Raw genomic sequence first — 17,470 nt, 5'->3', positions numbered from 1 at the left:
GGATGCAGCCGATCTATAATCTACATGTGCGCACCACTCTTTTAGGTCATAGCTGCTATGGTTTTTGAATATTAAAATTCATCCTTATCGGCAAGCATTTCTGAGCTCTGTTGTAAAAGCTCTCTTCTATTTTCTTCCATTAGTCCCTAGCATTTGCAATAAACTTGTTTTGTCTTGTAAAATAAGATCAAGGAGTCAAAGGACAACGACTGAATTAGATTTGCGGACGCTTCTGTTTCATTGAAAATGTATTCATGGGAGTTAGTAAAAGATTGTCAGGTAGCCACATTGCTTAGTAGTCATTTAGTACGCAGTAATTCCACAAACCAGTATTAGATATTCACAGAAGAAGTTCATGACGAATGAAATACTTGAAACTAAATGCAATTTTACCTACAAATATCATCCTCATCGATGCCTCATACCAACAATACAAGGTCAGTAACAGTACCCTGACAACAAGAATTCTACTTTGACATTTAAGACAACAAATCCCATAAGCAAGTGGGGGATCATGTTGGGTTTCACAAAGCAGCTTAAACTTGTACCATTTATACAAAAGTGGCAACATTTGTCTCAAAAGGTACTGTAAAAGGCCTGATTCCACTATTTGACCAATGGATGACAGTAGAACATTATTACATACAAATGCAATATTTGATTGCAGATGCCAAGCCAACTGAATAAACTAAGACAGATAACTAAGCAAGCATAGAGAAAAGGAGGAATCTCACAGGAGTAGAGAAGACCATAGCCAGGTTTTCCTCCATAACTTTCCAGAGTTAATAGTTTAATTGTACATAATGATACAGAATCAGATCTGAGCAGAGGCAGCAGGATTGCTACCAGGAAATGTCACTGGACTAGTGCCATTCTCTGGATTAACATGCTCTTCGCTGGCATGCCGAACAAACTCTTCAGTAGACATATGGGAACCATGACAAGCGCACACAATTTTAATTTCGTTTGTGCTGTATCTGTAAGTAACACCAGAAATTGTTCTACCATTTGGGCCTGAACCAGTGGTAGAAACCCATGGTAGGTTGGGGTAAGAGCCACATCCCCCAAATTTCAGCTCTGCTGCAATGCCCGGCTTTATAGCTGAAAAATTGATTAATGAACCATCTGCTGTTGAACGATCAGAAGCGTCTTTTGCCTTGAGGTTTGTGCTACTCCCTTTCAGATCTTCTTCCACCTGAGAAGAGGAGCCTTCTTCAGGGCCATGCTGTTTGCCATCACCTTTAGTCCGTTCCAATGTCTTACCATCATATTGTGTAGCCTCTGATAAATTAGGTGGAATTACCAGCAATGGCAGGCGCATCAACACAAAAAGGGTAAGAATTCATTTCCAATCATAAGCCTTGACCCGCAGTAAAACATAATAATACCATACGGTCAATATCAGTAATCAATTTTAGCAGAACTCTCAACAGTTAATTTTTAATAACATTATATCAAGGGATAGACAGAGACACTAGGCCATTGGAATAGGTCCTAATTTCACTGGTTGAAAGATATCATCCCCTTGCATAACCATAAACCCTGGCAATGTCATGCAATTATATCAGCTAGCAATAATATCCTGCAACCAGTTAAACTTTAATGTGGATCAAACTCGGGCTGAGTAATCCCAGTTCTCCCTAGGGCTTTAGTTATTGAATTAATTTAGCATCCTACGCCAGGTGACAAAGCAATGATGAACAACAAATGAGTCAAGATTGACATTTCAACTATATGCAGTTCATAGTCATGAAAGGTAAGGCTCCTTTGTGTGCTGAGGAACTGGGAAAGGTAAAAACTGAGTATATTAGTCCGATCAAACGCTTGTCCACCAACTGGATTTCAACCATGTTTCCTATTAAGTTCTAAAACAGTTAAAAAGGAAACCTTGAGACATTTTACCTGAGTTTGGTGGACTTCTGCCAGCATAGGGTGAGTGGAACTGTTGTGGTTGAGAAACCAAACCCCAGGAGTTATCCTTGTCTAACATAGGAAGCTGGACTGGTGAATACCCAAACAATTGTGGCAAGTTTCCAGGATTCACAGGTTGTGTCCCTGATCGATCACTACTGGCAGAGGGCATCACCTGCAACATTCCCAGTGGTGGATGGCCTGATGTGCTGGGTACCCCAACAGAGTTTGACTCCTTCACATGTACAGGGTAAGGCACATTCATCATGTTTACCGTTTGGATGGAGAAAGGAACACCGTAAGTCACATTGCCAAGCTTAAATTCATTTTCTGACGGACTGTTAAACCTCTTTTGCCCATTTAAGTCCACACCGCTTGAATCAGCCAACCCACGAATCTCCTTTGGAACCTCAGAAGACCCACCAACTCCAAAGAATCTTTTGGGGCCATCATCATGTTGTGAAACAAACCTTGATGTTGAGCCCTCAACTTCAGATTCAGCGACATCTTCATTTTCAGCAGTTGAACCATCATCTGTTGTTATGGAAATGTGGGATGCTCTTGTCTTCTCATGGAAAACAGCATGAGCTTCTCTCTCATGCTTCTTTTGATGGTTTATCTCATCAAACATTATCTTGCGCTTGTTAACTGCCTCTAGTCGTTTTTCTTCCTCAATTTCGGCAGACTTGTTACTGTTTGCAACCCAGACTCCTCTCCCATTCAAGTTTATAGAAACGTCTGCTTCAGCAGTGGTCTTGGAGAGGTCATTAAAAAAGTTCTCCTGAAGCTTTATTGACTCACTTCTCTGCGATCCGGTACTTGAGTCTTGCTTCTGGGTGCCGGCTTGGAGAAAGTTCTTAAAATCATCCACTCCTTTATTACCCCTATCACCTTCTTCTAACTTGACATCTGAGGAGCTGCCATTTTTACCCTTGGACTTGATAGACAATCCACCACAAGATAAACCCAAGCTAAGCTCAAGCCCATTCTCATCTTCCATTTTATATGAAACCAAAGAATATCAAAATGGCTTAAACGTAATCTCTTCTGCTTCTCATTGTCAAGTAGATGACTTCCCTAAGAATCTCAACCCTGAAGTGTTGAGCAACCATCTTAAAGATACATTCATGAAAAAGAAGATTTAATTACAAGTGAAAAATCTATTATCCATCTATTATAATATATAAATTTTTTAGGAGAGAACTTTGGTCCCCTTTAGCCACATCATCTGCTCCCCCATTATATACGCCATTAAACGAATATTAAATACTAAATCTACTTAAAGTTAAGGTTATTAAATGGAAAACAACACCTCCGATTGAATTAACTTTCATTTAAAATTATCAGTTTTTTAGTTTTCCAAGAATGTTTTATTTTGTCTTTCCCGACTCGTGCTTTTTTTTTTACCTTTGACTGGATTCATGAAAGGTTACTGAATTTTAGATGAAGTTAGAGCCTATAACTTATTACTTTCAATAATTGACTAATAAGGAAATGAATTTCCGTAGCAACAGCACAACCAAATACAACAATACCAATAAATCTGGTAAATATTTTCATTAAAATTGATATTTAACTCACCCCCAGTTGGTGATAAATCGATCAATACAAATACTTTCTGATTTGGGGTATATCTGGTGATTTTTCATTTATATTGCACAGAAGCGTGAACACTGCAGAGGTCCAAGTCAAACATTTCCAGTTGTGGTCCAACAAAAGTTTATTGCCAGAAAATGGAAGGAGCAAACAACTACAGAAATTACGCTAGGTCTTGGATATCTAAGAATTCAAGCCAGTTTAGTAAAAACACCAAGCAATCTCAATTTTTTTTTTTTTTTTCAAGAATGACTTCTGTAAATTGAGCTAAAACTAAAATAAATTGAGCAAAACACAGTCTAAATAAAACTTACCCCGTATTCAATACACTTCCAGAAAGCAAAAGTAATAAACTTCATAAACAACCACACCAAATCGCATCCAGACTAAATTAGATCCCCATTCGCACATAAGACTAGTTTATAGCTGAAAGGGTGTTAAAGAAGAATAGATACAAAATTTCCCAACTTAGGTTTTGCCTATTGCCTACTCCAGAAAACAAAATACTTGATAACAACTTTCCCTAAGACAACCATATCCGTATTTGAGCTAAAATATTCACTTTCAGGAAAAATAAGACGAAAAATTAAGACGCCTTCTCAAAATTTCCTTCCATATCTTTTTTCCTCGCAACTAGTTGGAGCACCCAGATCTGCCCATCACCAAATCACGCATGCAAAGCCCATAAAACGAAATCGAAGACACCCAAAAGATTAACCCTCTCCAAAAGAAGAGAAAGAAACAGATTAGAGCGGTTGAGCCCTCGAGTAGAAAAGATGGGATGCATTATTAACTATTAAATTACATTCAATCCGGGGAGAATCTAAGTCCCATATATGACATATATATACCTTCATCAAAATCCCATAAGATTCAAGGACCAAAGCTCATCGATTCCCATAGATTTCCAACAAAAGAAAACCATTAAGTTTCAAAAGCTTGCACAAAGAAAAAAAACAAAAAAACAAAAAGTTCAAATAAAGAACACAAACAACAAAGACGAGAAAAGGAGATACCTGAATTAAAGGCAAGACTGGATCAAAACTTACGACGTCTTGCACAGAGCACAGTGAGGGGAAGAGAGAGGAGAAGAGAGAGGCGAAACAAGGTAGATTTTTGGAATATAATAGCGGTAAGGGAAAAAATTGTTGAGAACCACCATTCCTTATTTTCCTTTCCTATTCGTTTTTTGGACATGTGATGATCATGTCGATTCTCTTTTGGTCATTTTGCTTTTATTTATTTAATAATTTCTGTTTGATATTTTTCACGTCCTTTCTCCCAATTGTTTTATATTTATTGTTCTTAAATATCTGTACAATACATACGTATATCTGTCTCAAAGATTGCAACCTTCATTAATACTTTAATGATTATACACTTTGCTTTCTAAATGCAAAACCCCCAAAACATTTAAACGTATGTACAATGAAAAATACTTTTTTAATTATAAAAAAATTATTAAATACCGACGTGCATTTACTTGATACTCATAATATTATCAAATATTCATAAATTAACATATTTTATATGATACGTTATATCTATTTTATAATAAAAATAATTTTATAATCTAACATATCAAACCAAAACACGTTATAATTTTTTAGTTAAATTCTAAATGCAAAACCTCCAAAACCACCAAAATTTATTCCCAACCAAAGAAAATAAGAGATTTTACTCATTATTTTAATACCATACACTATATATAATATTTTTTTTTTTTTTTCCTTACCTATTTTATGATGTACGGATGATGAGTAAAAATAATTATTTTATTTTAGCAAGAATAAAATATAAAATATATTGTATGATGTAAAAATAATAAATAGAATGGCTCAATTGTAATTTGTGGAGAATTAATATTTACTTATATTGGGTGGAGTGGTGGAGTAAGATTCCATGCATTAGATTATATTAGTATATAATATACAGTGAAAACTACTGTTACCAAACTAGAGAGTAGACACAGAAGAATTATTGCACTAAACTAGGTGTACCAACTTATTTATGATGGAAACTTACGGGATAAATGATTTAATTTGTAAGGGAAATTTAAAATTATTTTTATTTTTTATTTTTTTTTTATGAAATCACGTTCTATTTTATAAATTAGAATTTGAGAATTTTGTTATCATCTTGAGCTTATATAATCAATTTAAAAAAAAAAAAAAGGATGAGAAGAAAAATTCAACCAAGACTACTTAAATTATAAATAATGGTATAGATTTCTTTAAATTTTGGAATCTCTCTTCAATTATGGTACTAGCAACATGCATTTTCAATAATTGAATAAACCATTTTGATTGGATCAAACTTATCACAATCTCAATAATATATCTTTGGAAAGTTAGGGTTAGGACTCGTTTGGATATCAAGATATTTTCATCTCATCTCATTTCATTTTATCTCAATATCAAAACACCACAAATATAAACATTTTTTTAATTTCAAATTTTTAACTTTTTCATCTGATAATTACCTAATTAGTACAACTTTATCGAACTTTCAAATAAAATAAAAAACAATTTAACTTTTTCAAATCCTAAAATAAAAATAATATTATAATAATATTTTAATTTAATAATATTTTTATTTAATTTTTCTCTCTCATTTCTCAAAACTCCATAAAAATTTTAATTCAAATTATTTCACTACTATTCACAAACTATTTATAAATCATCTCATTTTATCTCATTATCCAAACTAAACCTAATGACCAACATATACTTTTATAGTCAATTGAAATAAATGAAAATATTTACGAAAAGAAAAAGAATTGGAGGAGAAATAGGAAAAATTGATGTAATACATTATGCTATTATATAATATAGAGAGCATTTAGGAGTTATTTGAATTGAAAGAACTCTCTAACTCATCTTATCTAATTATTATAAATTTTTTAAATTTTTATATAAAATACAATAAACAATTCAACTGTTTCAAATTTTAAAATAAAAATAATATTAAAAAATAATATTCTAATAATATTTTATTTAACTTTCATCTTGTCTCATTTAGTCTTAACTCACTATCCAAAACTCCCGACCTTAAAAGAATGTTGATTATTAGCACACTGATCTCCAAACTTTGGTGATTGATCAATAGCTCATTCTACAGTGTTCCAGAGAAATTATGTTTCCATGATGAGATGACCATCAGGAATTATAACTTGTTAGCTTTTTAAGTTATTTTAAAAGTTAATTGTCTTTTATAAATCCTTTAATTATAAAACTAAAGCGACTTAAGATGTGAAACAAAAGAAAAATATTGAAAGATTCCACTAACTTTTACTAGAAATTAATAATTTAAGTTGATATACTATTTTTGATTTGATAGCTTTTGCTTAATTACGCATATGGAAAATTTTTCATTTGTTCTTTTATTTAAAAAATGTTTGTCCACACAAAAATCTAACATTAAAAAAAAAAATCATACATTGATATGACCTTATGTAATATTTTTAACAATAAATAAAATTGAGTTTTGTTACGTATAAGTAAATTTATATATTAATCTGCGTATTAATATTACTGTCTTTATATTTAAAATTTAAATTAGTATAATTTTTATTAAAATCTGACTTTATAACCATCAAGTTAGATAGATGTGAGTTAGATAGACTTACGATTAAATTTTTCTAATAAAATTTTACAATTTAATTGATCGCAAAATCATATCAATGTATAAATTTTCTTATGCAAGATTAACGTGTAAACCTAACACTCTTTTTTTTATTTTATTTTGTTAAACCACTAAAAGTCTCGATTTACCCCTCAACTACTTCATTATATATATTATTTGATTCCAATTGATAATATTGTCAGAAGTAGGTGATTTGGCTGAAGATGAAGAAAATCTCTTCATTTCAAAATTGAGAAACACTACTCCCACCGAATTTTTCTACCCAATTGTGTTTTTATTTTTTTTACTTAATAACTAATCAAATATTTTTTAATGATTTTATAAATTTTATTTTTTAAAAAATGTTTAAAGTGATTAAAATTTATTTGAAGAAAAAAAAATTTACAATATTCAATACTCATTCAATACCGAATTTCGATGAGAGTAATACCGCCCTTCGAATTATATATTGTACTAATTTGCAATTTGCTAGTGTCATCAATAAACAATCAAGATCTAACAAGAAGTAGGGGCTCTCTTTTCGTTTTCTCTTGTTTCTCTCTAACATATACTTCTCCAGCCAATTTTCAGGTTGTTGCCCTTTCACTGGGCGGAGGGAGTTTGGAGCTTAGGCTCTGACCACCTCCTCCCCTAGTCAGGTCCAGTGGTTTTTCCGTTTCTATGCTTTTTTGTTGGTTTATTTTTCCTACTTTTCCTTTAGTTTTCTCTTCCTAGGGCCAATTCTCGCTGATCTGCTGCTTTCTGGCATCCTCCGTCCTACACGCGCTACCTCTTTAACATCTTCATTCACTGATCTTCATGGTCGTAGAAGAATATTGCTTTTCCATTTGGGGCATTCGTTGCATGCATGGCCCTTGTCATGCACTTTTTCCTCACAAAGGCGCTTCCTAGAGTGGCTTTTGAGGTCACGCGCAACCCCATTGGCTTCAGAGGCCTCCGATCCTTTAGATCAGCCTATCCGTTCATCTCCTTAGGTGGCGTGTGGCTTACACGCACCACCACTGCCTGTGTTGGCCCCTCGTCGGCAACTCGGTTCAATGTTCGGCTACTACTCTATGTTACCACTTGCCCTAACCCGCGATCTTGTAAGAGGGATTGTGAATCTTTCCAATAATCATCTCAAGTCAACAAGTGACAGTACACCAATCATCACTGCTTCCAATGGAGGATCCACTGCCACCAATGGTGGTTCCATTGTTCGCTTTTATGCGAACACCTTATTTCTGTCTTCTTATAAGACAGTGTCCTCTTGTAGGACATGGGTAAAGACCAACAAATTGGTCTCAAATAAATCTTTTTTTTTCCACCACTTTGTACTGTTATTTATTATTTTAGGACATTTGTTAAGGAACCCTATCCTCTCCTCATGTATCATCTTTTTAGTATAATAAAGTAAAGCTTGCTTAGAAAAAGAAAAAAAGAAAAAGAATAATCCAACAAGAAGTTCTAGACAAAAGCTAAGGTCAAGCTCATTATCATTTCCATTATACATGCAATACATTTTCAAAACCACATACATGAAAAAGTCAAAATCTCAATTATATTTCAATGGATCCTATCATTATTTTTAAGAGAAATGATATTTGTAATTTTAGAATATGTAAATCTCTTACACTCTTTTTTTAAAAAGGGGATAAATTTGATATTGATATAAAAAAAATAATTTTTTTAATAATAGACCCTATTTTTTTAAAAGGAATACACGAGACTTACATATTCTAAAATTGTATATAAGATTATTTATTTTTCAAAATCTACCGAAAACACATCTTAAAAATCTTCTCAATCCATATATATACATCTTAAAATTGGATTCCAACACCTCTACAAAATCTCTTAAAACTTACCTATATTTTTATAAATTTCGAAAACTTCAAGAGAAATTATTGGTTCAAAATATACTGGTCAAAACTCTTGGATCCTAATATTAAATACCTAGTGACATAACACATATTTCTTAGAGACAGGTCCTATTAACTATTATCTATATAATTTATGAAGCACCTATACCATTCAATCACATGCTAAAAAGACATTTTTATTGTATTTCCTCTATTATCACAATAAACCCACTTGGTCTTTTGACATTAAGATTATTTTTTTAAAAAGAAAAAGATGCAAGTTTTTCCTACCATTTACGATTGCTAATTTAATATAGAGGGGAAAAAAACTTAATATTTTATAGATTGGTTTCTCTTTTTTTTTTTTTTGGCTTTCCCACCACTTAGATATTCTATAACAAAAACTCTATATGCAGTTACTTTTATATATTTCTTATACATTTTATTAATATGAATAGCTGCATCATTTTTTTGTAATATAAAATAATTATTTTGGCTAATCAAATCAGTAGAGTATATAAAGAATATATAAAAATAACTGTATAAACTCTTTTATATAATTACTAGTTAATTTTAATGTTTATTGAGATATAGAATTAAATTGTTGTTCTTCGAGATTATAAGAATATTTTTACATTTTAGATTATCTGAAAAAGAGATTTTAGATAATTAATTAATACATAATAATCAAATAATTATTCTTCCGCATTGAGCGAATTAACGTACAACTAATGATTACAAAAGCATGACAAATGACATTATCAGTTAGAAATGTCATTGGAAATTAAAAAGTAAAAAGACCAAGAAAAATATGGATAAGATCATTGCTATTTCAGAGCATTCCCCTCATGAAAGATTTAGTCAACTTACTGTTATTCTCCTCCATCTTCATCCGAACTGTGATTTATTTGCATGGTTTAAAATAGCCCTTCCTTTCCGTTGCCTTGAATTATCTTTCTTATTCACCAACAGGAACCCAAACTCTTGCGTTGGTTTTTCACTATTATCTAATTTCTATCATATAAGACGAAAAAGAAACGAGAGAAAAGAGGAACAGCAAAACTGAGTATTGTCCCATAATTAGCACCCACACAGAGAAAGAGAGAGAGAGAGAGAGAGAGAGAGAGAGAGAGAGAGAGAGAGAGAGAGAGAGAGAGAGAGAGAGAAGAGTAGGAGAAAAGGAAAGTTGAAACAGCAAACATATGGCTAAATATATCTATCCTTTTAGTTGGGCTTAAATCTCTGTGGCCAATATAAATAGCTCTGAATATTGAATGACAGCGAACTGCAAAAACATGTTGAGTAGTCGTGTTCTTTCTACACACCACAACTAACCCTGGTAATGTATAAACTATTGCAAAGATCGTCACTTACCTATGCATGTCATTGTTGTCTCGTTGTTTATACTCCTTTTGTTTTTATATGCAAAATGTTTAGAAGATAGTTTGAAACTTCGAATACTGATATTTACTGAGCTTTGTTTCTTTCGCATGACCGTTTAACAGACTCACAGGGAGAGGCACAGCGAGAGAGAGAGAGAGAGAGAGAGAGATCAGAGGAGCATATTGAGATATGGCAGGTGGAGCATTTGCAGATGCAGACACTCTTAAGAGGGCCTATCTGTATGAGTACAAGATTACTGGGTATTTTATATTTGCATGCATTGTTGCAGCTCTTGGAGGGTCTCTCTTTGGGTATGATCTCGGTGTCTCAGGTGAGTTTTCCATGGATTTTAACGATCGATGTTGATGTTTTCTGCCTGTTATTTTACCAGGAAAATTTCCGTTCATGAATAGCAGCAAATTCTGAGAATTGGGTTATACAATCAACAGTTTCATTTATACAAACACGGTGTCCTTTGTGGGGTTTCCGCCCGTAAATATCAGCAAATTCTGTTACCTGGGTTATAGGATTGATGTTTTCATTTTTTTACATGATACCTACCTTTTCTTTGTATCATCATCATCAATGTGGAGGTTTTTTTGTGATTTCCACAGAATATCAGAGATTTGGGGAAAAAGAGAGAGATTTCTATGGAATAGATATGGGGCAGGTTTAGACACTTTCTGGTGTTCAGAAAGGCAGGACAACATAGGAAAATAATTGGAAGTTGGAACACGAAGAGAGAATTAGTTCTGATCTTATGGAATCCATGATCCAGAAAAGTAGTTTTGGGTTAGCAGTTTCATGACATGCAACACCTCCAAAATAGCTTTATTACATTTGGGTCCATGATGTGCCGCCTCACCTAGCAATGCTACCATGGAGCATTTCCCTTCTATGATTTTTATTTTCCTAATCAAAACAAACAGAAGCCCTAAAAGAGTGTTTATATCTATGATTTTCCCAGCTGTTGTGTTGTAAGCCAACTTGTTAGGGGAGTTGGTTTAAACAGGATCGTGTATGTGTTTGCTTTACATATTCCTATTTACAAAGATTTAAAGATTAAAAAACCTTTATTTTTCAGTTTACAACTTGAGAGGGTAAAACCAAAGAAATAAAAAATAAATTTTTTTTGTGAGCTTCTTCTATGAACAAAGAGACCACCTTTATTAAATTCATATCATTCGAAAATCACATTAAGAATTTAACTTTTTATGCTGATTTCAGGTGGAGTGACTTCCATGGATGATTTTTTGAAGGAATTCTTCCCAAAAGTGTATAGAAGAAAGCAACAACATCTCGATGAAACTGATTACTGTAAATATGACAACCAGGTCCTCACACTCTTTACATCCTCCCTATACTTTGCGGGCCTCATCTCCACTTTTGGAGCTTCCTACGTGTCCAGAAAATATGGCAGAAGAGGCAGCATCCTTGTTGGAGCAACGAGCTTCTTTCTAGGAGCAGTTCTCAATGCAGCTGCAGTGAACATTGCAATGCTGATCATTGGGCGAATCTTCCTCGGTGTTGGCATTGGATTTGGAAATCAAGTAAGCCTGCTAATCAACAAACAAGAATATAACAATATATATATATATATATATATATATATTTCTATAAAAGATTTGCTGTTCTAATGTTACAGGCAGTTCCCTTGTACCTTTCAGAGATGGCTCCTGCAAAGATCCGAGGGGCGGTTAACCAACTCTTTCAATTGACCACTTGCCTGGGGATTCTGATAGCAAACTTCATAAACTATGGTACTGAACAACTCCATCCTTGGGGGTGGAGATTATCTCTTGGTTTGGCCACTGTCCCAGCAACTCTAATGTTTATAGGGGGCGTTTTCCTTCCTGAGACCCCTAATAGCCTTGTAGAACAAGGCAAACTAGAAGAAGGAAGAAGGGTATTGGAGAAAGTAAGAGGTACAACAAATGTTGATGCGGAGTTTGCTGATCTTGTTGATGCAAGCAATGCGGCAAGAGCCGTAGAACATCCATTCAGGAATCTCCTCCAAAGGAGGAATCGTCCCCAGTTGATAATAGGGGCTTTGGGGATCCCAGCGTTCCAACAGCTCACAGGAATGAACTCCATACTTTTTTATGCTCCAGTCATATTCCAAAGCTTGGGTTTTGGCTCAGGGGCATCTCTATATTCATCCATTTTCACCAGTGGAGCGCTTGTTGTTGGTGCACTGATATCAATGTCATTAGTGGATAAATTTGGCAGAAGAGCTTTCTTTTTGGAAGCTGGTTGTGAAATGATATTGTGCATGGTAATTAAATTTGTAATCTCTAGTTCTTGAACTTATTTCCGAAGAAACTTTATTGGATTGAGTAAGTACTAGCTCTGTTTATCTGTAGGCGGCTGTGGCCATAACTCTGGCGCTGAAGTTTGGGCAAGGAGAAACCCTCCCTAAAGGAATTGGCTTCTTTCTTGTGATCGTGATATGCTTGTTTGTCTTGGCTTATGGAAGATCATGGGGCCCTCTGGGTTGGCTAGTACCAAGCGAGATCTTCCCACTCGAGACAAGGTCGGCTGGTCAGAGTGTTGTCGTCTGTGTCAACCTCCTCTTCACAGCATTGATAGCACAGTGTTTCCTGGTGTCACTGTGCCACCTGCAATATGGAATTTTCTTGCTGTTCGGAGGATTAATCATCATCATGAGTAGCTTCATCTTCTTCCTCTTGCCAGAAACAAAGCAAGTACCAATTGAGGAGGTGTATCTGCTTTGGCAAAATCATTGGTTCTGGAAAAAAATAGTAACAGAAACAGACCAAGCCAGTGACTCGGATGGGAAATCAACATTGCAAGTTTAGAGTCCTCAGCAGAGAAATCTCATGACTTAATTATTGCAATTGTTTCTTGCATTCACATTGTACTGATTAGTGAAGTTTCAATCGTCAGATTTTTTTCGGAGAAATTCTCTAACTACAGTGTGATTACTCTTTTTGAGAAATACTCCTCTCTTTCTTTTTTATAAATGGTTTCAGTCGTCAGATTAACAACAGGATTTGTGCAACATGTTGGAAATGCAAACACAAATCCATAATAGTGATGAAAATTAAGATAGCATAGGAATGCAAGTGAAAGGGAATGCCTCATACTAAATTTTATTTATCTTGATGCAAAATAAAATTTAAATACACCAATAAAGTTTTGCGAAGGACAGCAGCAATGCCAGAAAGTTTAATGTGAATCAGGCTAATAGTTTAGCAAGTTCATCCACTCTCAAGCTTCCTTGCGGTACTACATCTTGATAAAGACCATCGAAATCTCTCCCTCTTGTAATATTAGAACTCTTCTTCTCACTTCCTTCAGGGGAAACTATTGTGTCATCCATTACTTTCAAATTCCTGGTTTCTTGCACCTCCACCTTTTGAAACACTAACTTTCTAGGTCGATGCCTAAAAACAGGACCAGGTGCGGCAGTCTGGGCAAGGGCAACTGCCCTTTGATAAACAACGTCATCATCCAAAGAGGAACCATCTAAAATAACTGCACTCCCATTGTCAACAGCTTGTTTCCATAGTTGAAGAATTCCCTCTGTGCAAGGTGCACTCCACCTTGCTGGCTTGTTGGGATGTTGAGCCGCTACGGAAACATGTAGCAGCTCGTCATGAGTTACAAAACCCACCATGCCAGCTTCCACCGTACTTCCAGTGTTTCCAGCAGTTCCTGCTTTGATGTCAGATCCTACTGTTATCTGCAGTCCTTCGTGAGTGCAACTTTTATTATCCCATATGGCATCACTTCCGGAGTTCGTGCTCATAGGTTTTGACTTATCAACACACCCAGTAGAATCCAATATGGTTGCACTTTTGAAGTTATTCTTCCTAGATTCAAGCCCATCATCAGAACAACCTGTGACATCTGCTTCGGTTTCAATTCTATATGTCATCTCCACGTTTGAATCTGCATAAGTAGCTACAGATGGTTTACCATTTTCTGTCGGGGATGGATCCTTATCTCCCTCTGCACCCCCATACACACAACTTGCAAGGTTCATGCTAGTAACAAGTGTTTTGAGACTTGGATCATCAACATTGGACGTGTTGGCTTCCTCACTATCATTACCTAGTTTTGGGAGGGTAGATTTCCAATTCTGTCCTCTCCACATAAGTATGTGCTCATATGCAAAGGAGATAAGCACACATGGGACAAGATCCTGCAGTTAAAAAAGAATTAAGGGAACTGTTTCATTTCTTCTACACGTGGGAAAACATGACTAACCAAAGTTTACCAGACCTTGAGTTTGGCCCCTATTTTTCGGTAGTCGCTCCCATTTATCCCTTGACAATCTATTCGGACCAGTTCACACTCTTCAAACGCCTCTCTGACATTTTTTACCAGGTCACAGTACACGCCATTTTTTGCTGTGTGATATACAAAACCATGGAAAAATCTCAATTTACTTGGAGGCAATTTGAATATTTATAGTCAATCTATACATAAACTCAACAAAAGGAGTGTTACCTAGCTTGCATATTGGCATAAGTTTCTGTCCCTTGTTGCGCATCTCAGTTACTTCTTCATGTGTTAGACCATCTGGAACCTGCCGAATCAGCCTTGGATATACCGGGGGAACAGGTTTCCAAAGCATGAGAGGAAATTGGGGACGAGTTCTATAGTTGTAGTTTCTTCCTCGGAAGAGGTATACCACCCCACCTTTACGATAAATAATTTTCCCCCCAGTTCTCTCCTGTCATATCATATACCCTTAGGAACATTAATTTGAAGCAAAAACAATAAGATAATCTCAAATCGCCCCAAATAATGCATGATGACAGCATCACCCAAACGTTATGGCATAAGCAGACTATTAGGACTATTCAAGAACTAGTTATCCTACGTTACACATGAGATTGAGGTTATTTCAGATAATCTGTGAATAATAGTAAAAAAATAATTAAAAAATAATGATAAAATATTGAATTGAAGTGAATAGTAATAAAAAAATAATGAAAAGTAGTGAAAAATAATGATAAAATATTAAATAGTAGTAGAGTGATCTACTACCCAAACACAGCCTTAATCAGCACAGGCATGCTTAGCCGCATAGAGCAATAGAGGCATGGAGCAGCAGCAGCAAGAAACCGACCTCTAGTTGCTGGTGCACGTTGTCCATGTCCACTGTACACACGCCCTTGCATTTTATCTTGCACACTCGCCGCCTCTTCCAGAGAGCATGGATGTTATCCAACATGTTGTGTGTCAAACCATCTCTTCCTGACAAACGAACAAATAATCGTAAAGAGAACACGAGAACACAGTGTGCAAGAGATTTGCAACATTTTTCTTAGAGAAAAAAAAAAAAAAAAAATCCTCTGCTACTACACTAATCCAGTTAAAAGCATTCATCTTAATTTCTTCAAGTTATTCAATCTCCGCGGAGAGGACAAAAAAGAAACACCAAAACTGACAAAACAACGCTAAAAAACTTAGTAACTTACATTCGAGATAAGAAAAAAGAGAATCAATAAATTCAAGCAAACCAACATTGAATTGCACCAGAAATGGAAACAGAATATCCTCAGAAAAAGGAGAAAACATAAGAAGAAAAACCAACAAAGTCCCATGCATTACCCATATTCAATTGACGCTTCGTTTTCATGCATGCTTTGATCAAGTCCGCAATCTCCTCCTTCGTCAACGGCTCACCCAATATCTCCTCCCTCGACCTTGCGGGCCGCGGGCCCGACCCGGCCAAGAACGGGCCGGGCGACTGAACCGGTTTGACACCCTTCTTATTCGGCGGCGGCAACTGGAAGGAATCGAACTCCTTGAGCTGCTTTTTGCTCGGCGGCAACGGGGCCCGCCCAGTCCACGGTCGGGGCATTGTCGTCGGCCCAAACGGTACGAAAGGCGGCTCGCGCAGCCTCAACGGCTTTGCTTTTGGGGTCTCCGTGTAACTGTACTTGAATTCAAACGGAGCTCCGTCGATAACGTAGGAAACCCCATCGGGGCCGATCGTGATATTGGCGTCCCGAGCTGCCGGTCTTGGTTGTGACTGTGGTTGGGAAAAGTTGGGGATTTTAATCGTTTTCTGGGTGCGGCGAAAGGCGGGATGAACATTATTGGGTTCAGGGTTGGGGTTTTTGGAGTACTTAGATCTCTTGCCCGGAATTGAAGGGGCGGAAGGAAAGGAGGGTGTGCCTACGGACTTGAACGTTTCGGTGGTGGTGGCAGTGTCAGTTTCATGATTGTCTGCGATTCGGGTGGCGGACTCGAAGCGGCGCTCGCGGCGGATATCGTCTTCAATTTCCTTCTGGGCACGCCTGCGTTCTTCGAATTTCTGTGCGTTGGCGTTGTTCCAGCGGGAGAACCGGACTTCCGTGGACGGGCGGTGCTGTGAAGGGTTCGAATTGGGGTTCAAAGGTAGTGGCGGAGGCGTGAAGATTGGGCAGGGGATGGGCCATTTAAGCGCCATTGAAGAATTGATTTTAAGAAATAGAAAAGGGGCACAAGAGAAACATTAATGATGTCTCTGAGAAATGGTGTTTGGGGGGTGGAGGTGACTAGAAAAATGACTTCGAAGTAGTTTGGGTTTGAAACTTTGAGGTTTTTGCCGCTATCTCATCTACTCCAAGAAGAAGAATCAACTTCTCTACTTCAGAAAATTAACGCTATTTTTAGGACCTTTTGTTTCAGTGGCTTTAGGTTATCTTGGCTATTGAGATTTTTTAAGTAAAAATTTTGAGTTTTAAAATTAAATATTAAAATATTAAAATATTATTATTATATTAAAATTTGAAAAAATTAAGAAAAATTTAAATTATTTATTATATTTTGTATGGAGATTTGAAAAAGTTGTAATGATGATATGAAAATTTTATATTTGAGATAAAAATTTTTTGTAGCCAAATAGTATCTTAAAGTAAGAAAAATGACGAACACACTGTATTTTTTATAATACATTTTATAATTATCTTTTAAAATAAAAGATATTAGTAGAAAATATTATATAAAAATAACACTACTTTATAAAACTATTTTTATTTTATATTATACATTGTAAAAAATATTGTGTGTATCATTACTCTTAAAATAATGCCATAAAAATAAGGTTTTCAACGTTACTTTAAGGCCATGTT

At 35.5% G+C, this 17,470-nt stretch overlaps 3 protein-coding genes across 4 annotated transcripts; 1 reads left to right on the top strand and 2 right to left on the bottom strand.

Annotated features, from left to right (window-relative positions):
- Positions 1–448: 448 nt before the first annotated feature.
- On the bottom strand, positions 449–4,684 carry LOC122304788 (ninja-family protein mc410). Of its 2 annotated transcripts, none has more exons than XM_043117053.1 (3): positions 4,524–4,684; positions 1,903–3,023; positions 449–1,281 (listed from the first exon to the last, which is right to left on the bottom strand). In XM_043117053.1, exons 2-3 carry the CDS (start codon positions 2,909–2,911, stop codon positions 815–817), a joined length of 1,476 nt encoding a protein of 491 aa, XP_042972987.1. In that variant the 5' UTR covers positions 2,912–3,023; positions 4,524–4,684; the 3' UTR covers positions 449–814. The 2 variants fall into 2 exon arrangements, with proteins under 2 accessions (XP_042972987.1, XP_042972986.1); XM_043117052.1 differs by having other exon boundaries at positions 1,903–3,003; positions 4,524–4,683.
- Positions 4,685–10,171: 5,487 nt separating this feature from the next.
- On the top strand, positions 10,172–13,335 carry LOC122304786 (sugar transport protein 14-like). Its single transcript, XM_043117050.1, has 5 exons — positions 10,172–10,332; positions 10,499–10,707; positions 11,604–11,926; positions 12,022–12,651; positions 12,740–13,335. The coding sequence occupies exons 2-5, from the start codon at positions 10,566–10,568 to the stop codon at positions 13,193–13,195; spliced, it is 1,551 nt and encodes a 516-aa protein (XP_042972984.1). The 5' UTR covers positions 10,172–10,332; positions 10,499–10,565; the 3' UTR covers positions 13,196–13,335.
- A 128-nt stretch (positions 13,336–13,463) lies between these two features.
- On the bottom strand, positions 13,464–17,025 carry LOC122304785 (CRS2-associated factor 1, chloroplastic). The gene is made up of 5 exons (XM_043117049.1): positions 15,963–17,025; positions 15,478–15,605; positions 14,853–15,078; positions 14,625–14,752; positions 13,464–14,544 (listed from the first exon to the last, which is right to left on the bottom strand). The coding sequence occupies exons 1-5, from the start codon at positions 16,804–16,806 to the stop codon at positions 13,576–13,578; spliced, it is 2,295 nt and encodes a 764-aa protein (XP_042972983.1). The 5' UTR covers positions 16,807–17,025; the 3' UTR covers positions 13,464–13,575.
- Between the last annotated feature and the right edge of the window lie 445 nt (positions 17,026–17,470).

Source organism: Carya illinoinensis, chromosome 3 (genome assembly GCF_018687715.1).
Source record: "Carya illinoinensis cultivar Pawnee chromosome 3, C.illinoinensisPawnee_v1, whole genome shotgun sequence".
NCBI classification, from domain to species: Eukaryota; Viridiplantae; Streptophyta; class Magnoliopsida; order Fagales; family Juglandaceae; genus Carya; species Carya illinoinensis.
This window is presented reverse-complemented; position numbering and strand designations above follow the sequence as displayed.